Source organism: Manis pentadactyla, chromosome 4, assembly GCF_030020395.1.
Source record: "Manis pentadactyla isolate mManPen7 chromosome 4, mManPen7.hap1, whole genome shotgun sequence".
Lineage (NCBI taxonomy): Eukaryota > Metazoa > Chordata > Mammalia > Pholidota > Manidae > Manis > Manis pentadactyla.
In genome coordinates this window covers 188,324,535-188,348,848 of record NC_080022.1, presented here as the reverse complement: position 1 = coordinate 188,348,848, position 24,314 = coordinate 188,324,535, and the positions used below count along the sequence as shown (strand labels likewise).

Sequence of the window (24,314 nt, the reverse complement as noted above, 5' to 3'; positions counted from 1 at the left end):
ATCGCAGACCCAGCCTGGAGGACGCGCCCGTGTTCACAGTCGCCCGGCGCTGAGCCGCGCTCCGTAAAGGAAAACACTGTCAGAGCCCGCAAAGCCGGCTGTTGTCAAGACGTCACATGACAGTCGCAGGCAGCCTTTCCTGCCGGGGGGAAACGCGTACGTTAAGGTGAGCCAGCTTTTCCAAGTCAAACAGGAAAGCGGAACCCGGCGCGAACCTGCCACGCGGCGGCACCGCAGGAAACCCTGGAAGGGGCCCAGCAAGGTGGGCACCACGGTGCCCGGGTTGCGGGGACTCGGGGTCCCCACTGCTTTATGGCTTTTGTATTTATGAAATGTTTCAGAATAAATTCGCCTTTCTTCCATGTTCAGAAAACAACTTTTATTTTTCTGCTGAAAAGTCTGAAAGTGAAATTATTTGGTGGGTCAGTTTTCCTTGCTCTGCAGAGAGGCCACAAGGTAGCAGGTGCTCAGGAATCAGGTGTGGGAGGGGCGCCGGGGGGACGATGGAGGGGCCACAAGCGGGCAGACCCAGGAGGCGGTCCCGGTATTTACACATGCGCACGGTTTTATTTCAGTGGTCCCAGCTTCCAAATACCAGCCCCTGGGTTCACACCCCCCTGGACTTTCTCCTGCAAGCCGTGAATCTGGATTTAACCCAGACGGGGAGCGGCAGGAGAAGGGGCTGACTATCCCAGGTGGGAACAGGAAAGCTGCTGATAACGAGGTGGGAGGCGGGTGTTCAGTGCACCCCGCAGAGGCAGAGGCCAGGCTTGCCGTCATACTCTGGCTTTTTGGGGGTCCCTTACTCACCCAAGGTTCTGAACTGGACCCAGTGTACCGTCACGAGGAGACACGTTGTTCCCTAGTGACCACTCACATGTGGGAAGTGGGAGCCTCCACAAACCCAAGTTTCTGTGGGAATAGAGGTTTGTACCCCCAGCGCAAATGGTGGACTCAGAGGAAATGCTGGGATTTGACTTGACTGAGCTGCTGGGTGGCTAAAAAAGTTCCTGCAGTGCTGGCTTACTGACAGCTCTCGGACAGCACCGTTCTCTGAGAGCAGACATGGCTTTCGGTGACACAAAAAGATTCCAAGTCCCTGATAACATACAAAACTGTATTATCTCCCCCACAAGGCAGCCTTGGAAGGTGGGGTACAGGCTCCCTAGGAGGACCCAGAGGACTCCAGTTTGTTGGCAATTGTCTGGCTGACCTTGAGCAGGGCCTCCTGGAACTGGGGATACCCGACCCTCACGCGCTCCAGGATGGTGCCGATGGCGGCCAGCCGGTCATCCAGGCGCTGCTGCTCCGCCAGCAGCGACTCCCTGGAGCGGAACAGGAGCACGTACCTCCCGTCCTTCACAGCCTGGAGGTGCTTCACGCGCGTCTGCAGGGTCACGAGCTGGGAAAGGTTCTGGGTGGATCAGGAGACACCGCGTCAGGCTATGCAAATTTAAAAAAGGACACACACGGGCTCCCCCCCGAAACTTGGACTCCATGAAATGCTGCAGGCAAAGGTTCCCCAAATCGAGTGGGAGAGGCTGATAGGCAGGGTGGAGCCTTTTCCTTCCTCCATTATCTGAGAGACATTTGACCCCTGCCACGTGCTGGGGGGAAGGGGGGTGGGCCGCACACTTCCCACAGCTGCCGGGTCTCTTCGGATCAGGCCCAGACCCCGAAGTCCCGTTGGCCCTCTCTCCTGCCCACACCACATCCAGTCGAGTAAGTTCCACTGGGGAGACCTTGAAATCCCGTGCAGAATCTGATGGCTTCTCACTGGCCTCGTGGCTCCCGCCCTGGTCTGGGCATCACTGTCCTCCTTAGGTACCTTCATGGCCCAAGCAGGTGCCCTATGTCCTCATCAGAGCCGGAGTGGTCCTGCGGCACCCAGGCCTCCCCTCAGCTCCCAACCCCACTGTCTCCTGCGTCCCTGAGAGAAGAGCCCGGGGCGGAGCTCAGGGTGGGGGGCCCTCTCCGCCCTTGCGTCCACCCTGCTGGCCTCAGCCTCCAGCTGTGCCCTCCACCCGAGGCTCCCTCGCAGCCTCCAGGTCTTGGTTCAAACGTCGTTTCCCCCACGTGACCTTCCTGGGCCTGCCTACCTGGCAGTGCGGTCCCCATCGCTCCCCGGCACCCCCTCCTCTGCTTTAGTCCCCACCAGAGTATCTACCCCCATCTGACATCCGGTATCCATCTTTGATTGCCTGTCCTCTGGCCCCGAGAAAGTGACCTCCAGGAGGGCAGGGACCATCATCGTTTGTGTCCTACTCTGTAGCCCCAGCACCCAGGACAATGCCCGGCCCGTAAAAGATGGAGACACCATTATGTGTTGTTGTAGATTTTTAGGTAATAGAGATTAAGAGACGGTCACAGCCCACTGCTGTGACCAGCCTGGGCTTCGCCGGGTGGGGAGAAGGCCTGCCTGAGGACTTGCCGACTGCAGCTGCAAGGCGCAGACCCCACTGCCCGGCTCTGTGGCCCTGGGGCCCTGGCAACTGGCCTACCTGTCTCTTGAGGGCCACGAGCCGGTCCAGGTTGGCCCCGAGCTCGTCGGCATCAGACTGCATCGCTGACAGCTGTCCCTGCTTCTCCAGGAGGGAGCTGCTTACGCATTTTTGAGTTTCTTCCAGTTCTGCGATGGCCTTGGTGCACTCCTCGGTAGCCTAGGAGAAAGACGGCATCATCCTGGGACCCTGTCTCCTGGTGATTCGGCGGGCAGGAAAGAGTCGGCCTGGAAGGACCTGCCGAGAGCCTTCCACGTGCACCGTCCAGGGAGGATCCCCAAAGGATGGAGAGAGTCCTTGCCTCTCGGGAACTCTGACCTGCAGACTGCTGCCCGAAGGCAGGCATGGGTTGGAGAAAGAAATGGGGTGCCTGGGCAGTTATGGGGGTTGTCCTCCTGCAAGGGCAGGGGGACCAGGGGCAGCTGGACGGCTTTGTGCCAAGGGTGGGGGCAGGAGCCCAGGCCTTACGGGCTGGGGACGTGGACTGGAGAGGGTGGGAGTGCAGATGGCTGGCAGCAGGGTGGGGTTCCCTCTGCAGAGTCTCAATGGGACCCTTGCTTCAGGAGGCATCCCTGGGCTCCGTCGCCATGAGGTTGGCAGAGATGAGAAGGGCCATACCACCTGCTCCATCAAAGTGGCCTGGGATGGGGCTTAAGTGGGTGCTCTCCAAGTTCCCATCAGCCCATCCCCAGCACCCCGGGGGTCCGGGACCCGGGCTCACTCCCGTCACCATGCTTCTGATGCCCTCCTCTTTCGCGGGGAGGGCTGACCTGCGGCCAGTGCAGCCCTGAGCTCGCAGGGTGGGTCTTCTGTCAAACCCAAGGCAAGCTCCCGGAGGAAGGCCGGCGCAGCAGAGTGGGCGGGTACCTGGGAAGCACCTGCAGACCTCAGGGGCGGCCAGCAGCCACTGCATCTCTGCCCAGGACCAGCATGAGGGGCGGGGGCTCCCATGGAGGGGCAGCAGCTTTCGTCCCCAGCATAAGAGCGGGCTGGCTTGTTAGGTTGCCATCCCCTCCGCCCAGATGCCCACTGTCACTTCCGTCTCCTGCAGCTGACTCCAGTCCAGGGTGGGGGCAGAGGCAGGGGCCGTGGCGGGAGTAGCGTGGGAGGCATTCATGGCGAGCTGGCTGCGGGACAGGGTGACCGAGTGCTTGCGGAGACACCAGCCTGTGTCCCACAGCTCCCCTACCTTGTGGGTCTCTCTGATTTTTCTCTGAAGCTCTATCTGCTTGTAGTGGAAGTCTGTCCGGGTGAGCAGTTTCTCGCCCAGCTTGCACTGGCCCTCAGCCCGGGTCGAGATGGTCTCTCTGCGGGCGACAGCCAGCTCCATGTCGCGGATCCTCCTCTCCTGCTGCTTCAGCAGCTGCCCGTGCCTGACCTGGGTTCACAGATGGGGGTGCTGGGAGGCGTTGTCTACTGGTCAGAATAAGGACACGTACCTCAGGACACGCAGGAATTGAGGGGGGCAAGGGAGGTTGGGGGCGGAGGGCTGTGGTGTCCAGCCTGGGACTGGGCTCTGGAGCAGAGGGGACATTAGCCAAAAGAATGGGGGAGTCTGGTTGGAGTTCGTGGCCCAGCTGACCATACTGTACCAAGCTTAATTGCTGAGCGGGGATAAAGGCACCATGGTTTTGTGAGATGGTAACATGCAGGGTCTGTGGAATCTGGGCTGGGGATTGGGTTGTAGTGGGAGATCGATGGTAAAGCTCGAGAGAACTTTCTGGAGTGTAGGCGTTCTATGTCTCTATGGCGGTGGTGGTTGCCTAGACATGTACCTGTGTCAAAACTCATTGCACTGGCCATTTAAAGTACGTGTTATTGTATGTGAGTCATATCTCCATAAAGTTGATTTAAAATAAAAAAGGAAAAACAGGCAAGACTCCCCAAGTTAAGTTCAGACTGGTGGTGGAAGGCCTAGCCCAGCCAGTTTGAAATGGACCAGTGACAATAACCAGATTCTGTGCATTGGCGCACAGCTTGTCAAAGTGATGGTCGCACCGAGCAGAGGCCCGGGATGACCACAGCTTCTGTGATCCATGCGGCCCTCAGTTCGGCGAGAGAGCACTGTTTTCATGCAGGCTATTGCTGGAACTCCCTCCCCAGCTGAGAGAAGATGGACATGGACCTCTATCTCACACCATAACCAAAGATAAATCCCAGATGGAGTCAAGATCTAAGTATGTGCAAACAATTGAAAAGAACTTAGGAGTAGATTTGTGCAACTTCGAGCAGCACTGACCTTCTTGAGCAATACAAGAAGCCCAGAAGCCATGCATAAAAAGGTAGAGACTGCACAGTGTGAATGCTGGAGCATTCTAAGTGCAGAAGGACCCACACAGAGCAAAGGTCAGCGTACTGGCAAACGGCTAGAGAGAAGCACCCAGAATGGGCACTTAGACAGCGGCTACTGACCCCGCAATGCAATGAGCTCCTAAAATTCACAAATAAGAAAACAGTAGTAAGAAATTGAGTAAATGCCAGTACACATACACACACATGCTGCTCAGTGCCCCACTGGTAAGCCAGCAACCAAATTCACATAATGCTGAGAAATCCATTTTCACTGGTGGATAGTCAGGTACTCTAAAACTGATAAACAAATGAGTGCGTTTAACAAAATCACAGAAACAAAGCCAATATACGAAGCCCATTGTGTTTCTGCATACTAACAATGAGGAATTGGAAACAGGAAATTAAAAATGGCCATTTACAATAGCACCAGAAAACAGGAAATACTTAGGCATAAGTCTAACAAAACGTGTGTAAGATCCGGATGCTGAAAATGAGAAACACTGAGAAGTCAAACAAGACCTAAGTAAATGGAGAGCAATGCATTAGAGCTCCTGGGTTAGAAAACCCAGTGATGTGGAGGTGTCAGTTCTCCTTAACCGGCTCTGCAGATTCAGGGCAATCCCAGTCATGATCCCAGCAGGGACCTCTGTAGAAATTGACGAGCAGATTCTCAAATTTTTATGGAAAGGCAAAAGATACAGAATAGACAAAACAATTTTGGAAAAGAACAATGTTGGGGACACCACATAAGTATGGAACTCCAGAAATCAAGACAGTGTGGGATTCAGGGTGGGTCAGGCACGAGGATCACGGAGCACAGCAGAGAAACAGACTCATGCAGATGCAGTCAGCTGGTTTCCACCAGGGCATGGCGGCATTCAGGGGGCAAAGGATAGTGTTTCCACTAAGTGGGGCTGAAACAGCAGGACATCTGATACGAAATTAACCCCAGTCACCACCGGAACCAAATACAAAAATCAACTTAAAACAGGCCATGGACTTTCATGGAGAGCCTAAAGGTATGAAGCTTCTAGAAGGAAACATAAGAGAAAATCTTTGTGGCCTTGGGCTAGGCGAAGATTTCTCAGAGGCTTCACCGACACGGCCCACCACGAACCGAGGGGTTCACTGGACGTGGCCAATACGAGTCGCAAATGCAATCGCATGGCAAGTGAGAAAAGCTGGTCTCAAAATGCTTCATGCGGAGATGTATGTATGCACCCTTCTGGAAGAGCCGAAACCCCAGGAACGGGAACCGCGTGGCACTGGTGGGGACTGGGGTGCGGGAGGGCTGACACAGGGATGCGGGGGGATGTGGGGAAGGGGGAAATAATTCCTGCCAGGAAGTGGTCGTGGCTGCATGATTGTAAGTCTGTCAAAACTCAGGACTGCGTACCACAAAGGGTGAGTTTTTACTCAACTAATACTTCAATTTAAAAATGAGGGCTGGTTTTGGGATAACACCCAGGACTGCTGGGGCTGTGGGGACACAGTACTCTCAGGAAAAGAAATGCGTCGGACTTGTATAGTCAAGAATTTGCATACTCTTTGACCCAGTAGTTCAATTTCTGGGGATCTAGCCCACAGAAACCACACACACTAGTAGTAAGGGTGTTACTATAACGTTTACATTGACAAAACAGCCACCTGCATTTTCATCAACCTGGGAATGTTTCAATAAATTGCGATATATCCAAACTATATTCTGTAGCTATTAAAGAATACATTAATGTCCATATTATTGTTTTTAAGTGAGTTGCTAAGTTGTATGTACAGATCCTATTTTCGTTAAGGAATAAAATCACCAACAACCTGGGGGAGGGAGAGGGACCCCGGGTCTGCCAGCAGAGGGGCGGGGGGTGACCTGCTGCAGCCAACTGGCATGTCTTCTATGGTTTGAGAAGTCACTTAGAGGGAGGGTTTTTAAGCTTACCAGTAGCAAATGCAGGTGACCAGAATTCTTCCCTAACTCAGCCAGAGGGGCTGTTACTGAAAACGGCACCGTAGAAGTGGTGTTGTGTTGTATTTATTACCCGCTTCTATTTGTATCCGTAAGGCCTGAACCTTGGGCTCCATGATAGGCTGGGATTCAATTACCAGGCCTTTTTAAGATGATGAAAACCAGCCAAAGATGACAGTGGTGAGGACACATGGCCCCAAGGGAAAGGGGGTGTCTTTGGCCCTTTACTGAGTGAGATTCTGTCCAGCCAAGTGGGATGCATCTCGCTGGTGGGTCGTGAGATTCGGGGGACACAGCCAGCCCTGAAATGTGTCAGAGGGCACTGGCTGCTGGAGCAAGGCTAAAACGGTGTCGCGTCGAGTGTCACACACACAGCTGTGTGCATCCTGGGGGCCCCTGATTGTTGCAGTGCCAGAAGAGCAAAGGCTGGACGACCCTCACTGTCCCCTGGGAACCGCGTCCATGCTGCTGGCCAGCGTGGCCTGTGTGGATCCCACAAAGGCCAGAGCTGACCCAGGCCGGCCCCAACGTGACCAGGCGCCCCCACCCTGCCCTCTGTGCCACCCCCTCCCACCCACCTTCATCCTGTGGATCTCAGCCTTCATGGCTCTGATCTCCGTCTGGCTGGTCCCAGAATCCACCGAGGCGCGCATCTCTTTTGCCAGTTGGATTTTTTTCTCCCAAAGCATGATCTGGTGTCTTTAAAGGTAGGAGACAGTGTAAGAGCTGGAGAAATTGAGGAGATTTCTTCCTCGTGCTTCTGGGACTTGCTCCAGAATGGGAACCCCCAGCGGGGAGGTTGAAACTTGGGTCAAAACAGAACCTCCTCGCAGTGCTGGGTACAGGGTGGGCTCAGGGCAGCACAGCGGGTGTCTGAAGTCGGGTCTGGTGGGCTGTGGGGGCCTCCACCTTCCGGTCTGTGAGGGGTCACCCTGGCTCGGCAGGTGGCGTCTTTAAGTATCAACACACAGAGCACAGGCTTGGCTGTTCACTAGAAATGGACTTCTCCCGGCTGGGCCCAGGGGCTCAACCTCAGCCTCTGGGCCTGACGTCCTCTCAAGGTCCCACCAGCCCACCCAGCCCAGAGCAGAGGGGCTGCCCGCCCTGGAGCCCAGAGCCGCCTGGAGCCTCCTGGGTTCCAGTGGAGGCAAACCGTGGGTGGAGGGCGGGTGCTGGTTTCTCCTTCTGCTGCTCCCTCCCTCCCCTCCTCTCCATGCTCCCCAGCACAGTGCTCGGGAACAGCGGGCAGCCGGCCAGCACCTGCCCAGTGCTCCTGAGGGGAGCCTGCCTGCGGCCCCTGTGTCCAGCACCCAGTGCGAGGCGGGGAGCAGGGGGCACTCACAGGCTGGACCCCACAGGCACCCACTGCATCAGGGGAAAGCCCACTTACTGGCACCCGGGGTGGGGGCAGGGGTGGCCATCTGGTCTGCCAGGGCGGGAGGGTGCCGAGCACGGCAGGAGGGAGCTGGGCCTGCAGGTACTGGTGCAGCCGACTGGCTGCCAGGGTCGGCCTGACCTCTGCTGCGTGTGCCCTGGCCACACGTGGCTATGCCCTGTGTCAGCGCAGGTGATTCCTAACTGAGATGTGCCGCGAGTGTGGAATGCACAGCAGATTACAAAGACTGAGTACGGAAACGCAGATTGCAAAATTCAAATTCCAGCATCTATCAGTAAAGTTTTATCAGAACACAGCCACACCCATTTGCTAATGTATTGTCCACAGCAGCTTATGAGCCGTGGCTGCAGGGTTGAATGGCTTCCACAGAGACTGTAAGGCTTCTCAAAAAGCCAAAAATATTCCCCATCTGGCCCTTCACAGAAAAGGTTTGCCAAGCCTCTGGTGTAGAGAGGTGGGTTGACAAAGCAGGACATGAAACCTTCAGAGGAACTGAGGAAAGTAAATACAGATGATAGAAGATGACATAAGAGCCCGAATAGACCGTAACCAAAAGCTATTAAAACATTAGCAAGGACCTAGGCCCCTGCGGCAGCCTAACCTGACATGTGGAGATGTGTTTGGAGGCGATAGGTCATGAGGATGGAGCCTCGTGAATGGGATTAGTGCCCTTATAAAAGGGACCCTGCGGCTGCCTAGCCCCTTTCCATCCACTGAGGGCACAGGCAGACACCTGCACCCAAAAGAGGACCCTCACCCCAGAGGCCGGCACCTTGAACTCAGACTCCAGGCTCCAGGGCTGTGAGCAATAAGTGTCTGTTGTTGATAAGCCCCCAGCCTGTGGTGGTGTAGCAGCCAGGAGGGAGTGACAGACCCTCAGAAGCATCAGGCCCACATGGTTTTACGTGTAGATTCTTTCAGACTACAAGGAATGGATGAGCCCTTTGCTGCTCGGTGCCTCCAGGGCACACGACGTCAACTCTGATACCTCCGCACAGGGCCTGCTCAGCGACCCTTCCACCCGGACCATCCACGTGCACGTCACGTGGGAGAGCCACGGAAAAGCAAGAGATGGCTTCAAAGGGGAGCAGAGAGAATAATCCAATTTTTGTGAAAAAACGCAAATGAGAAAATGGACACACACGTGGTTTTCTGATAAAGAAGAGAGTTGGAATTGGGTGTGATTCTGCTCACCGTGCAGTCATTGCTACCGTGTAAAATGCTTACAGTTGGGTGTGGATTGCTCTTAGGATCAGGCACCTGCCAGCATTACAGAAACACTGTAATTTTTCAAAAGTTTAGCCCAAGAAAGACACTGAATTTCCAGCAAAAACTGGCTTGGGGAGAGGGCAGGATACCGGAACCCCATGGGGACCTTCTGCTGTCCGGGGGCCCTGTGGTCCCAGCCACCTGCCCTCGGGGAGCCGCGCAGCCCTGGACTCACTCAGCCTCCACCAGGCGGTTCAGGGTGGCCGCCTTCTCCTCACCAAGCTGGCTCAGCTTCTCCTGCATCTCGATGGTCTCCCTCTCAGAGGCCTGCATACAGAGCGCCAGCGGCTGTGGGCGGGCAGCCTCTGCAGGGCGCCCCCCCAGCCCCCTGTGCCCCCATTCCCTCTGCCCCAGCACCCCTGGGCCTGCTTCCCCGACACATGCCCCCCCCCCCCCCCCATGGACCCCCCGCCCGACCTTGAGTGAGCGCAGGAACTCCTTCTCGGTCACCAGGTTGTCGTGTCTCAGCTCCTCAGAGCTGCTCCGACTTCTGCCCACCAGAACGTTGAGCCTCTTCAGGTCGTTGTCCAGGCCCCTCATGTGCCGCTCGACCTCCTTCTGCTCCTTCTTCTCCTGCTCTATCTTGTCTGCGGCAGAGCAGGGCCACAGGCCCTCAGTCCTCACCCGCCAGAAGCCTGGGCCCCCGAGAGTGGCAGGGTCCCTCCCTTCGGCTCCCCTCCCGCCTCACTATCCTTCTCGGTGCCCTGCTGGACCAGAGGAGAGGGAAGCGGTCCAAATCCTGGCCCTCCACGGAACTGAAAGGACCTCCATGTGTGGACAGCCAGCAGGCGGGTGGTGTGATGAAGGCCAGCAAGCTGCCCTCCCCCAGGACACTCGGGTTCCTCAGAGGCAGGGACAGATACAGAGACTCCAGGAAAGGCAGCCCCATGGGGGTCCCCACCCCTCCCCACCCCAAACCCAGGCGTGGGAGCTGAGAACAGCCGCCCTAACCTCCGACAGACGGGTTTGAGCACCCCCAGGGCAGCACGGCTCTGGGGGGAAACGTGCACAAGGTGTCTGGGTGGAATGGCCAGGCCACAGGCACTGCCCATGGGTCCGCACGGCCCAGCTGGTCTGCCTGGGTCCCTGGCAGGGGACCAGGTGGGACTGAATAGACCTGGATGCTTTAACGGGTGGTCATTGGGGTGCATGGCAGCGGGGAGGGTGCCTGCCTCCCCACTGGACAGCCTGGCACGCCGGACACCCTTAGGGTTTAGATGCGGCCTGGGACGAGCTGGGAGCCCCCGAGGGACAGTCCTCTTAAGTCCAGCTGGAGAGGAGGAAAGATCCTCTCCCTGCAGCTACGACTTTGGGGCCCCAGGAGTCACTCTCTCCCTGAGCAGGAGGCCAGCGTGTGCTGGCTGCGCTCCCCGGGAACGTCCACGCTCCTGCTCTGGGACCACTCTGCAGTCCGTGAACCTAAACTCAGTTTTTTCCATGCTTCTGTCAGGACAACAGTTGTTTGCAAAATGTGACGTGAGCATTGCTGTGGATCATTCTAAGGGCCTTGGGAGGTGAAGCGGGGTGCTCCACAGAGCGATGCTCTGCCCAGGGCAGTGGCCCTCTCCCCGGGAGCTGTGGGGTCACTTACTTTCTATGCGGAGCTTCTTCTGCTCCAGGACGTGGGCCTCCTTCTTGAGTGTGCCCAGGGAGGCCAGCTGCTCCTCGCGCTGCTGCGTGGCCTGCACCACCTCCTGCTGTAGGCGGAGCCACGTCACCTGGGCCCGAATCACACTGGTGCTGTGTTCCTCGATCAGCTTGGTCAGCCTTTTGACCTCAAGCCCCAGCGGCCCCACTTCTTCTCCCTGAGGGTGGTATCCGCCGAAGAGCAGAATGAGGCTCCTTGTTCCCAGAGGCCTGTGTCCTGCGTGGGCTGCGGGGGGCTGGGGCCCCTGACACCACGCGTCGGTAGGAGGACTGAGGAATTTTTACCTGGAGGCACCAGGGTCCATCACTGGGTTCCTGCCCCTGAGGGCCCAGGCCACAGGCCGGGGACCCACTGTGGGAGACGGCCCCACCCTGCCACAGCCCTATGGGGGTGAGGGCAGGGTCAGGGGGGCCTCCACCACCCAAAGTGGTTTTGCAAGTTGTCTTTTAACAGCAGACTGTCACAGGAGGCCTGTGGTAGGTCCCTGGGGCACAGGTATCCAGACTGACATGTTGGACTTCAAGCCTCAAGCTCCTGAGCCCACCACACTTAGCGCAGTGGGTCAGTGGATCAGTGGGTCATTGGGTCCGTCCTGCCTGCTGCCTGTCTTTATGGCCCAAGGGCGGGCACAGAATCAAAAGAGGAAGAAAGTCTCATGCCAGGTGAAAGTTCTATAGAATTCAAGTTTTAAGGGCCGTAAATAAGGGTCACTGCACATGGCCACACCCATCCACTCACCGTGGCCTGTGGTGGCTTTCTTGCCACTGCACCAGGGGTGACACCTTTCGATAGAGACCATCTAGCCTGCAACGCCTGAAATATTTACTACTGGGCTCTTGAGAGGGGGTTTGCAGAAGGCCCTGACTTAGAGCATTCCGCACACGAGCCATTTCACCTGCAAATGGGTGGGGAAGGGAATGGTTGTGTTCTCTGTGGGCTCATTTCTCAGGGCAAGTTCTTGAAATGGCCAGGCATAAGTATCGACTAGAAGTGGCCTTCCTGGCCCTGGGATCTTACCCCCAGCTCAGAAACCATCTGCTCCAGCTGCTTGTTGGAAAAGTTAATGAGGCCTTGCTTTCTCTCAATCAGGATTGTGTGCCTGGAGATTTCGTTCTCACTGTTGGCGATGAGGTCGCTGACTTTTTTCATGTCGTCATCCAGCTCAGCCAGTGTCTTCTGATGCATGTCCAGCCTGCAGGTGGTGTTTGTGATATCCAGGGTGGTCTGAGCAATGTCACCATCGATTTTGGAAAGACGGTTCACCTGAATTGGCAAAAGGAAACATGTCTGAACATTTGGGCTTCAAACAAGCTGGCTGGCTTATTGTTTCCTTGAATGCCTGGATGTTTATCTGGTTAAATCCCAAAATACCACAGGGAGAGGAGGAGGTTGGTTTTCTCTCCATCTCAAAGCCCTGTCAGAGGACCTACTTTCTGGAACCGTAGTGGTGGCTTCTCACACAAAAGAAAGATGACACTGTTTCTTCTCACGAAACAAATGGCACACATTGTGGGGAAATGTGAATCACACAGGAACACTTCAATCGTGCCATTCGGCCACACAGTTTGCCACCATCACTAACCTTCCTTCTGTCTTTAGAAACCCCCTTCCTCCCCACAGAAATGGAAAACAGGACCACACTCTACAATGTAGGCTTGTGAGCCGCCTTTTTTTAGGTAAATGTTGTGTTGCGTTCCCATGTCACACCACTGTTACCGGCTGTGCAATCCTCTGTCATATCTGTATGCACGTCAGAGCTGTCAGCACCCACTCACGGCCACACCGCTAACTGAGCGTCTGTACTGCTCTTGATGTTGGTAGCTTTGAAGAGAGCTGAGATGCCATCCCTTTGGGCCTGAAACTGGTGTCAGTGTTCCTATTCAAGTAACGCTCTGGCAAAACTTCATGACGACCTCTTATATTTGATGGGAAAAATGTTCTTACATTTTACTGAAAAGCTGGACATAGTCCTGGAAAAAGAATATGCCACTGGCGGGCCACCCACCACCCAACGGGAAGGTCAGGACCCTGGGGCTACTCGCCAGCCCTGGGTTTTGGGCGGGGGCTTCTGCCCAGGTAGAACCGCGGAGGACCCGCAGGGCCCGCCTGCCACCCTGCAGGCCTGACCAGCCCACCCCCGCCTCTTCTCTTGCCTCAGAAGAGATTTAACTTGGTGGATCCTTTCCTGTGAAGACGGTTTATTATTTAAGGATATTATATAAGGATATTTGTGGGGATCAGGCTCACGCTGGGGACAGGGTCCTTTTCCCCAGGCTGGCGCTGCCTGACCCTCCCACCAGCCCCTCGCCACAGGTGGCCCTGCCATCCTCAGCATTCACGGCCCCCCAGGCTCGGCTCGGCTCCTCCCCTCCGTGGCCCTAGCTGGCCCTGTCCCTCGAGCTCTCTCTGACCCGCCACTGTGGGTGACTCTGCAGGGCACCCACCATCCCTAGGTTTAAAGCCAGACCCTGCCCACCAGAAGCTCCCAGCATGTCAAGTCACCCAGCTCCCTGTGAGCGGGGGCCCCTCCCAGCTCAGGGTATGCCACCTCTCTGCCAAGCTCACCTGGGATCACCCTGCCTTCCTCTCTGCCCAGCACTCACCACACGAGGGGGCTTCTGTCCCTAAGACCCCTTCCTGTCACCAGTCAGACCAGCCAGAACACCGCCCCAGCTGCCTGTTCCTGCTGAGACCACCCTGGCCTCCCCCTGGGACGTCAGCACTGCCCGTGAATTGTGTGGACCCCGGCTCCAGATGATCCCGTCCACCCACAGTCTCTGCTCCTTGTCTCAGATACTCCTTCCCCGCCTGCTACCATCCCAGGGGGGTTTGAGCAGTTCCTAGAAAGCGCCGCCTTCCAGGAGCTGGGCTCGCACCTGGGGCGGTGGTAGTAGACAGTTAGCTGGAGGGCTCCTTACTGCCCTCCGCTGGACTCCAGAGGCTGCAGTGGCCTCCACAGGGTCCCCCCAGAGGGCATCACCCACGAGGAGAGACAAAGAAGCAACTATTCAAGTGAGAGGCTGCTTTTCAGAGGACACAGGGCCCTGACCACAGCTCGGACAGCACAGGGGGGCCCAAGGGGGCAGAGGGGACCCCCACCCTGGGAAGGTCAGTTCATACTCCAGGACCTCGGCAGGCAGAGGCTCGGGAAGCCCCACAATCCATTTAAAGTCTCCTACCCTTTGGCCCAGGGTTTCTGAGCAGCAATTTATCCTCAAAAGTGGGGACAAAGGTGTACAAGCACGTTCAGGGCCGAGTATTTAAAACCCAGAAACAACATGAAGTGTGTAACAGGGAACTGTTAAATGAAATATGTGCATTTGTATGATGAAATGTTATGCAGAAATGAAAATGTAGATTTTTGAAGAACACTTAATGAAAACTGTTATAGCAAATACGGCCAAAAGGTAAAACACTATATGTATATAAGCAGTGAAAAATTCATTGACTCCTATAATTATCTGTGTACTTCTGTGTCATATTTCAGTAGAATTAATGAAACATGGGTTGAAATAGACTTAAAACTCATAATTGAGTCCCATGTTGTTTAAGGTGTGTGTGCACGTGTGTGTTCAGTTTTGTGTCTGCACGAGTGTGCATGTTTGGGTGTGTGCACGTGTGAGTGTGTTGGCCCTGGTGTGCATGGGGATGCGGATGTGCGTGTGTTCGTGTGTGTGCATGCATTCGGTTGCATGTGTAAAGATGAGCGTGTGTGTTTAGAAAAATTCCCAGAAGGAAATACATCAAAATTTTAGGAGAGATTTTCTCTGGATGGCGGGGTTACGATGTCTTCCTCCCCTCTTTACGCCTTTTTAAATTTCCAGGATTTCTGCAATAAAGGGCAATGTCTTTCCTGCTAGAAACAAAGGAAGAGTGAGGAGACATGCGCAGGCCCTCTCGTTCCTGCCACCCTGTCCCCGAGGGCCCCCACCCCACACGCAACGTGCGGAGGGGACACACCAGGTCGGTCTTTTCCTTCCGGAGCTTCAGGATGAGCTGGTGGAAGTGCTTGGTCATCCTGTCGGAGGTCATGTGCTCCTGCAGCTTCTCCACGATGGAGGCGTCCATCTTCCTCCGCAGCTCCAGCTCGTGCTGGACGTTCTGGTGCGCAGCCTGCAGTTCGGCCACCGTGGCCGTGTATTCCTGCAGAGAAAGAGTCAGAGGTGGATGCTGCTCTGGGGGCCGCGGGGCACGCCCTGCTGGGAGGGGGCTGGCCGTACCCCGAGGGCCCTGCCCAGCGCGTCCTCTGTGTCCTGCAGGGTGAGCCGGTAGGTGTTGAGCTCATTCTCCAGGGCCTCCTGCTGGGCCAGACACTGGGTGGTCAGTCTCTGCGTCAGGCTGGCTTCCGTCTCTGCCCGGTTCAGGACGCTCGCCAGCTTCTCGTTCTTCTCCTCCTCCTTCGTGATGGACTTCTTACAGGCCTGGATCTCACTGTCCATGGACCTGATCTGATGCTGGCATTCGCTGCCGAAATTGAGAGAATAAAGCCAGGATGTGAGAGCACCAGTGCCCGTGGTTGTACCCCACTTGGAGGAAGCTCACCGAATGGGGAGAAATCAGTTAGGAAACTGCCCCTCGTAATAGTAGCCAAATCTTGACTTTTTCTAGGGTATTAGTAGTACTATTCCCCATTTCAAGTCCAAGTCTGAAAGTCTTTGAGATTATGATCATGGGAGATGGAAGGGGAAGGAAGCCAGTGCGTCTCAAAGCGCCCGCCCGTCCTCCTTAGCCACGACGACAGTCCTGGAAAGGAAGCTGTTCTCCCGCAGAACCTGTGAGTGGCCTGCCCCACGGCCGGGGAAACACCGGTGGGTGTCACTTCAGACTCTATTGTTGCCCCCTCCACATCCTGGCCATGGAAATACCTGTAATTTACATCAAGTTAGAAGTATAGATACTGGAAAAAGGAGTTTACACTTTAGTGTGTGAGGCGATTTTCCCCTTTCATTCTGAGATGTCCTGCTGTGCTTTGAACATGACTTTCTCTTCTGCACAGTGAAAGAGACCATCAACGATACAAAGAGGAAGCCTAGGAAATGGGAGGAGACATTTGCAAATAATTTATCTGATAAGGGGCTAATATCCAAACTATATAAAGAACTCATACAACTCAACACCAAAAACACAAATAATCTGATTAAAAATGAGCAGGGGACCTGAATAGACATTTTTCCAAAGGAGACATACACATGGCCAACAAGCACATGAGAAGATGCTCCACATCACCAATCATCAGATGCTCCACATCACACACAAATGCAAATAAAAAACCACACTGAGGTATCACCTCACACCAGTCAGAATGGCCACCATCCAAAAGACAGGAAATAACAAGTGTCGGCGAGGATGTGGAGAAAAGGAGGCCCTCCTACACTGCTGGTGGGAATGTAAGTTGGGGCAGCCACTATGGAAAACGGCATGGAGGTTTTGCGAAAAAACATTTGGTATCCTAAGTGATGAATGTGCCATAATTTAATTGTCCTCTTTGATACACAATTAGGACCTTTCTACTTTTCTGTTCTTTTTTCCTGATTTCACCAGTGGAGCAATAAACACATGTACAAATTTTAAAAAGGGTACTGGGGAGGTATGCCACGTCCATATGGCAGGAGATTCTGTACTGTTAAGGTGTCGGTTTCACCAAACAGTTATCGACTTGATGCAGTTCTGATCACAACCCACTAGGCATTTTTCTTCATGACTGACAACCTCATTCTAAAATGTATGCGGAAATCCAAAGAACTGAGAATAGCCAAAATAATTTTGTGAAAGAAGAACAAAGACTTCCACCGTCTGACTCTAAGTTCCTATAAAGCTGTGGCTTCCTGGCGGAAGTGGACAAATCACCATCGGAACAGAAGAGAGACCCACACGGGCACATGCATGGGACCAGCTGTTTTTTGACAAAGGTGCCACCGGTTTTTGATGGCGGGGTGCCACAAAGAGAGGGTGGTCTTCAACAGCAGTGCTGGGATAACTGGAGACAGGTGTGCAAGAAGAGGCGGGACCTCAGCTTCACACCATAACAAAATCACCTTGAAATGGCTCACATGCCCATGGAGAGCTACAGTCATAAAACTTCAGCAGACAACACGGGAGAGAAACTTACGACCCTGGGTCAGGCAGAGATTTCTCAGAGAGGACATAAAAAGCATGAATGAGCTATGGAAAAAAATTAATTGGACTTTATAAAAATTTAAAACTTCTGCTCTTCAAAAGACACTGTTGAGCGACTGAGAAGACAGGCCACTGACCAGGAGAAAATATTTCCAGAACACACATCTGATAAAGGGTTTGTGTCCAGGATACATGAAGAACTCTCATAACTCAATCGTAAGAGAAACCACTCACTTTAATGAGCAAAAGACACTTTACGGAAGACGACACATGGACGGCAAATAAGCGCATGCAAAGGAGCTCAATACCGTTACTCAGGAGGGAAATGCGGGCTCAAACCCTAGTGTGATACCACGACGTGCCTCCCAAGGGCTGCATTTAATGGCTAAAATTAAAATGAGTGACAATACCAAGAGCTGATGAAGACGGGCAGTAACGGAATCGTGTATGCTGCTGGCGGGAAGGCAAAATGGAACAAGCCACTTTGGAAAACTCTGTGGCAGTTTGCAGTAAAGTGAAATATCTACTTCTCAGCAACCCCCCCAACCCCCGACCTGGGAATTTGCCGGGGGGGAAATGGAAACTTGTCTGCACCCAGACCAGCACAGACGGCCACATAGGCTTTATTCGGGATTTCCCCAAACTGGAAACAACCGGCATGCCCATCAGCTGGTGACTGGATAAAGGCATTCCGATGTCCCCACGCAGGGGATCACTGTCCAGCAATCTGGGGGAGCCAGGGGGCGATCCTGCAGCACCAGGGCAGAACTCCGGAGCATCACGAGGAGGAAGAGGAGGCAGATGAGAAGAGCCCCCTCTGTGTGAGCCCCCACTGACGTGACATTCTGGAAACGAAAGACCTACCAGGGCAGAAAGCAGGCCAGCGTTTGCCTGGGGGCTGGGGGCAGTGCCCGACATCCCCTGTGGATAAAGGTTACCTGCTTCTGTCCGCCTGCAGGAACTGCGCGCTGAAAAGGTAACTTGTACATAATGAATTTGTACATAAATTATCCTCGATAAACCTGACTTAACCTGAGAAAGTTACTCATTTTCCTTTTTTAGGAAGCAGCAGCCTTATAGATGTCTAAAATTTGACAGTAAAAATAAGATGTCCAATTTTAAAAAGATACAGTTACCAAATTGCATGACAGGAGTGTGAACACTCTGGTGTAACATGTGCTTGGGTGGGAAAACACACCTGCGTGTGCCCAGAAAGCTCACAAACTGTCACTGCCACCAGAGGAGAAAGACGGTTGGTATTTTTAAATCCTTTTCTCTGGTTTTCAAATTTCCTGTAATGTGATCACTAAACTTTGATAAAAATCATTAAAAAAAAAACACACTTTAAAAACTTCCTTGATTAACAGATGCCGACTGAAAATACACAAAACAGACCCTGGCGGGTTCTAGAGGGCAGCCTGAGCCCCCAGGGGGTTCAGAGGGACCCCGCTTAGGATCTGGAGGCAGCTGGGTGACGGATCAGCGCTGGGGGCACAGGGGCTCCTGGCTCACGCTGAGATCCATCTGCCCCACACATTTCCTGTCAGGAAGTAAGACAGAGGCAGATAATGGGGCTCCAGGGACCCTTTGCCGCCATATCCCTGAGGACCCCCCAAGCACAGCACCGTCTTTGTGGTTTCTGGCTTGTTTTGAGATGTTTCACATGAAATGGCCCATTTCCTTTGAATCCCTGACTCTTGGTGTTAATTCAGTCTCAGCTGTGGGTACTCACCTGTGGTCGGGACCCACTTTGGATCTGACTTTGTCACTGACATTGCGGGATGGCCTTGGCCTTTAAAGTGTCTGTGTGTGGGGGACCTGTCTGTCTAGAGGGCACACGCTGGCTTCGCTAGGGGCTGACCAACGGCATGAGCCCCCTGCCTTGTGGAGCCTGTGGAAGGATGGTCATCTGGCCTCCCCGAGTGGAAGGGAGGGACAGGACAGTGTGCCATGCGAGCAATCCCAAAGGGCCTCGCCCATGCACCCTTGTCTGGGGACACATTACTAACAGGGTGCTCTCTGCCCTTGCACTATGCTGGGTCTCCTGGGTGGCATGCATCCGTGGCAGTGATGGGTGCCACCGGCCAGGCCCCAGGCCTGAGGGAGGCCCCCGGGGGTGGCGGCGGTGGTGTCCATGCCAGTGCACTCCGCACTGCCTCCTTCTTCTCCCTCCTCGTCTGTCAAATGTGGGTGGTGAGAGAGCCCCCACTGGGAGGGGCCATGCCAGACCAAGCGGGGCAGGGCCTGCCACACGGGAAGAGTGCGGCCAGATCACACGCTATTACTGTCTTGCTCTGAATTCACCTCTGACCCTGTTGAAGGCCCTGCGGATGAGGAGCTCCCTGCTGGGGACTGTAGACGCTCATCCTGGTCTCCCTTGCTCGGCCAGGCAGGCTGCCCCAGCCCTCCACGCTGAAGGGAACTGCCCCAGAGGGCTGTCTCTGCCCTCGTCAGGATGTAAGGAAAAGGAGTCTAGAGGGTGTTGAGGCCAGCGTTTCTGCTTTCTTGTGCCGGGAGCTCTGGACCAGCCTGAAACCCAACCGCGTGTCAAGGTTCCCCTGCATCTCTGGGACCGCACGCGGTGCCCCTGCAAACAGCCGAGACGGCAACAGTCAGCAGGTGCACCGGCCTGCAGCCAACCTTGCTCATCATGAACGAGACACATGGGAGCAACTTACGGTGCCCCCCGGCCCAAGAACCGGCACGCTGGATTCTCTAAACTGTAGAACTGACATAAGATGAAGAGACGTGCAAGGAAATTAAAAAAGGAGAAAATGAAGGATTTGGCCAGAAACTAACGGAAGGTATTACCTCACTGGGAAAAATCTCATGGGCATCAGAAGGGAGGAGGGGCGGGTGAGTAATGGGAAAGGGTCACCACAGCAGGAGGGGCACAGAGGGGGCTCCCAGGGGGGCCTTGGGGCACCTCCTCCTGCGTGAGCAGACCGCCAGGCGCCTCTACCTTCCCTGAGCAGCGCCCTGGCCAGCACAGGCTGTGTTCTTTCCCACAGGTAGGAACCTGCTAGTCCAGGCAGGGAGCCCTGGTCCTTTGGTGCCTACATCTTGTGGTGGACATGAATAAACTGGCAGTGTCCTTTATGTCAGCCTCTGGCAAATCTGATTCCTGCACACTAACCCCAAGGGCACAGAGGCATTCTTGGCATCATGATGCCAGCTTCGAAGACGATGGGCCTGGTCCCCGGGAACCCCGTCCAGTGAAGGACCCTGCCATGTCCAGACAGCACCAGGGTGCTGGCCTTGTGTCCCACGTCCCAGCCGTCAGTCAGGAACATCACCCTTTTGTTCGTTCTCTAAAATGGTCTACGCACCGTGAGTCGGCATTTGGGGTTTGGTGCTGGACTGGACTGGGAGTCATAAGTGATTCTGGCAAAGCCCTGACCTTCTGTTAAACTGTCCTAGATTCCCTTCTTCACACCCATCTGGACACAGATGGCACATCTCTGCAATTGTCACTCACAGTTCCCATGAAAAGGTGGGCCTCATGCCTCCAGGTCTGATAGGTCAGCTGACCTAGAACCAGACGCCCTGTTACACGTGTGTGTTTTGCTAAAATATTTGCTGAACATTCCACGCATGTATATTCTAAAAACGCAATGTCGTGTTTTTCATCGATCAGATTGGCACAACCCAAAGGCGTGGAAGCCCACTGAACTGTCCTGGGACTTGGGAACACCGCCGTGGGGAGTGATGTCACAGCCTCACTGGGTGATGCCTGTCAGACCTGCACATGCACGTCCCCAAACGCCTAGGCTGGTGGGGAATGTAAGCACAGCATCATGTAAATGTCACGATCCTGGACATGGTGCGTTGGCAACATGGTGGAAAAGGAGCGCAGGTAACGTCCGGCCTGGGCAGGAGGGAACCTCCCCACCAGAAGCGGCCCAGCGGGATGCTCTGCCCTGAAAGGGGAGGGAGGAGCCGTCTTTATACTGTGGTTTGGGAAGCTCTCCCTGGACACACTGTTGGTGAAAAGGCAGAGAGAGCGCAGCACAGAACCGTGTGTGCCTAGCACGAGACCGCGGTGCGTGTGCGTGGCCTTCGGCTTCTAAGTCACGGGACCAAAAGGAAACGTCTTCCCGGCTGTACAGCTACCAGAGACCACGCGGGAGCGGACAGAGCTCAGCGATACAGGTGGGCCAAGTGCCCCCGGGGGGCGCCGTGCCAGGAAGCCCCCGTCTCGAGCACCCTACCCACTCCGCACGGCGATCCTTTGCCCGAGTGACAGAAGGGGACTCGAGGAGGGGGCTTCTTCCTTCCCTTTGTGGGGAGGGGGCACTAAACTGGATTCCAGTCGGAACGCAGCCCTGGCAGAGCAATCTCAAAGGGATGGCGTTTCTGCCCACAGGTGGTGAAACTGCAATCAGGCTCACCCTTGCCTCCCAGAGACAGATGCCCCGCCCCCTCTCTTGCCCTCCCTGCTTCCCGATCCTCCCAGGAATCTGGGCCTGAAAGCTTTGCTGCTCCCGGTGCTGCAGAAAGCTCGGCAGGGCTTCGGAAACACCGAGATCCTGGTGGACAATCAGGAGCTTCCAGGATGGACACCAGGCTGCAGGGCTGCAGGTGCCCCCCGGTCCTGGGAGACGCCGCAGGACAGGTGCTCGGTGCTCACCTGGGAGGGAGCGGGAGCCAAGTAGTCTGCACCCCCGCCGACCCCACGTACCCATGCATCTCAGGCCCTACCTGAGGGTCTCCTGGATGGTCCTGTGAGCCTCGTCGCGAAGCCTCATGCCCGTGAGGCTGGTGGCCCACTGCTGCAGGACGCGCCTTTTCTCCATGTGGATGGCGTCTATTTCCGTGCAGGCCTGCAGGGCAGAGTCAAGGTACATTTCACTATGCTTGAAGCCCCAAAAGGAGGTCCGAGATCCCAAACTTTCTGGAATCACCTTCCTTCCCCTGTCCCTGGCCTTTATCATGAACCAATGAAAAACAAACATGACATAAATACGGCTCTAAAGACACACCAAACACTCGTGTGAGCCTTCACTCAGGGTCGCCTGGGGAACGCGGTGGGGTGGCTGGCTGCAGACCCAGCTCGGGTGGCAGGCACCCTAACTCCTGGGCTCCCCCTGGGCTGAGCCAGTCAGCCAGAGGCGGGCACCTTCCCGTGGCCCCCAGGCTGTTGCGGAAGAGCCCGCTGACCAGCGTGTGGGTTGAGATGCAAAGATCACAGCTGAATTCAGTCTTTAAATGTTTTGAACACCCTTCCCATTAAAAAAAAAGTGTTTCCTTCTTTGCAAATTAGCAAAACAGAAAGTAAGTACCAATAATCCCACTACTTAAGAGCTTATGATATCAACATCCTGCTGCTATCTTCCTGTGTGTGTGTGTGTGTGTGTGTGTGTGTGCACGTGTGTTTTTATGGAATCATATTCTACATATTATTTTGTCACCTAGAATTAAAAGTTAGGATACCATGAATGGGCTTCCACGTCAGCAAATATTTCTCCTACTGGTGGGCAGTCCTGCCCTACACAGGTATGTCATAGTTGGTTTAAACAAGGCCGTCTTGGTTTAAACAATAGCACCTCTGCTATTATGCACAATGCAGTGCCCTGCTGAGCCTATTCGTCTGCGGGAGTCTGTGATGCGTGCAAGCTTTACCTGTGTGCACCTTTAGCATTTCCCTTGGAATGAAGCCCAGGTGGTGATGCTTTGGGATGCGGAGGGAGCTTCCATCCCCATTCGTGCTACCACATCATCTTTAAACAAAAACCCTGGTAAAGACCAGCGGGCATCTTCCCTGTGGGTATGGGAACTCTCTCTGCTGCAGCTCATCTTTGCCAAGCCGGCAGGAGGAGGCCAGCGGGTCCTTTTACTATTCTTGGTCCTCATTTGTTCATTCACTGATTCTACGGCGCCTGCTCCAGCCCCTGCTGTTCTGGGTGCAGGAAGGCATATGAATAAATGGGGGCAGTCTGCCCTGGCAGAGACTGGTGCAGAGGAAGGCAGAGGGCACAAAAAGGGACTTCCTGGCGCCACGTGTGTGCCCTTGGTCGGCACGGCGTGGAGACACACGGGCTGCTGCTTACTGTCTTCCCAGGCCTCTTCACACTGCCCCTGGCTCCTGCGGGAAGCCCGTCCTTCTGTCCTGCTGGCGGGTCCCTCAGCTGCCCCAGGGTGCGTCCTGTACTCCGCCAGTCTTTTCTTTCCCTTGGAAGTGTCTGCTGCTGGTGGCATCCTCAGGAAGCCCTCTACAGCCCGGGATTTTGGACATATTCTTTTATTTTCTCCTGGTACATTTTCCCTATTTAAATGCTTGATCCCAGCTAGAATTTATTTTAATGTCTGGTATGAGGAACAGATTTCATTCTTTTCCCCAGATGATTAACCAAATGTCGCTCCACCACTGGGTGCTAAATTCACACCATCTCCATGGATTTATAATCTACCCAAAGTTTTATAAATGTTGGCTTGCTTCTGGGCCCTCATGACTCCTGTGGCCTTCCTGTCTATCTCTAATTCCAGGAACAAACCATTTTAGCCTCCAAGCTGTACAGTATTTAGTATTTGGTGTGGCGATGCTGGGGTGACCCTCCATCCCCTGCCCAGGACTCTCCCGGGTTTTAGCACAGGAAGTCCCACGTCTCAGGAAACCCCTGAGTTCAGCTGGCTGCCCCAGGCTGGGAATCCTCAGAGTGTCCTCAGCCCTCCCGGGAAGCTGTCCAGTCTGCTACCGGCTGCAGTGGTGTGGATAAAGTGAAGGTTCCCGTGGCCAGGATTCCCACCTGGCCCTGGTTGGCTAGCTCACTACACATGTGGGCAATATGTCGTTATTGACTCTATATAAAGAGCCCTGCCCAGTGCCCTGGGTGACACACTGGCAGGGCTGCAAGGCTGCAGGAGAGCAGAGCAGAGGCTGGAGTGGTGGCAGTACTGAGAATGGAGGCCCAGAGGACAGCCTTGTGGGACAACTGTGCAGAGAGGCCCAGAGGACGGCTGTGCAGACAGAGGGGCCCAGAGGCAGAGACTGGCTTGCTGCATGCCGACTCGCTCTGAGTAGATGGGATTCTAGTGACTGACCTGCCACCAGGAAATAAAGTTGGGTATAAATCCTTTCACCCCAAGAATATTCTACTGTTATTTCTTTGGTCACATTGAATCCATAGTGAA

The 24,314-nt window shown here is 54.8% G+C and overlaps 1 protein-coding gene and 1 long non-coding RNA gene across 3 annotated transcripts in view; one reads left to right on the top strand and one right to left on the bottom strand.

The window, feature by feature from the left end:
* Positions 1 to 30: 30 nt before the first annotated feature.
* Positions 31 to 21,873, top strand: LOC118925076 (uncharacterized). The gene is made up of 3 exons (XR_008997506.1): positions 31 to 166; positions 20,821 to 21,039; positions 21,550 to 21,873. It is a non-coding gene; the product is annotated as an uncharacterized LOC118925076 (long non-coding RNA).
* The window catches only part of CCDC40 (coiled-coil domain containing 40), a 38,843-nt gene continuing 14,919 nt past the window's right edge, over positions 391 to 24,314 (bottom strand). Inside the window, exons 10-20 of one of the 2 annotated variants that reach the window (XM_036910487.2) lie at positions 21,885 to 22,006; positions 15,287 to 15,530; positions 15,027 to 15,209; positions 12,084 to 12,329; positions 11,010 to 11,223; positions 9,836 to 10,005; positions 9,594 to 9,685; positions 7,332 to 7,452; positions 3,691 to 3,879; positions 2,502 to 2,660; positions 391 to 1,414 (exon numbers count right to left, since the gene is read on the bottom strand). In XM_036910487.2, coding sequence (XP_036766382.2) covers positions 1,166 to 1,414; positions 2,502 to 2,660; positions 3,691 to 3,879; positions 7,332 to 7,452; positions 9,594 to 9,685; positions 9,836 to 10,005; positions 11,010 to 11,223; positions 12,084 to 12,329; positions 15,027 to 15,209; positions 15,287 to 15,530; positions 21,885 to 22,006 — 1,989 coding nt within the window. In that variant the 3' untranslated portion in view covers positions 391 to 1,165. Of the gene's footprint in view, positions 1,415 to 2,501; positions 2,661 to 3,690; positions 3,915 to 7,331; positions 7,453 to 9,593; positions 9,686 to 9,835; positions 10,006 to 11,009; positions 11,224 to 12,083; positions 12,330 to 15,026; positions 15,210 to 15,286; positions 15,531 to 21,884; positions 22,007 to 24,314 lie in introns of those variants that run through there. The other variant, XM_036910490.2, reaches the window with a different exon arrangement.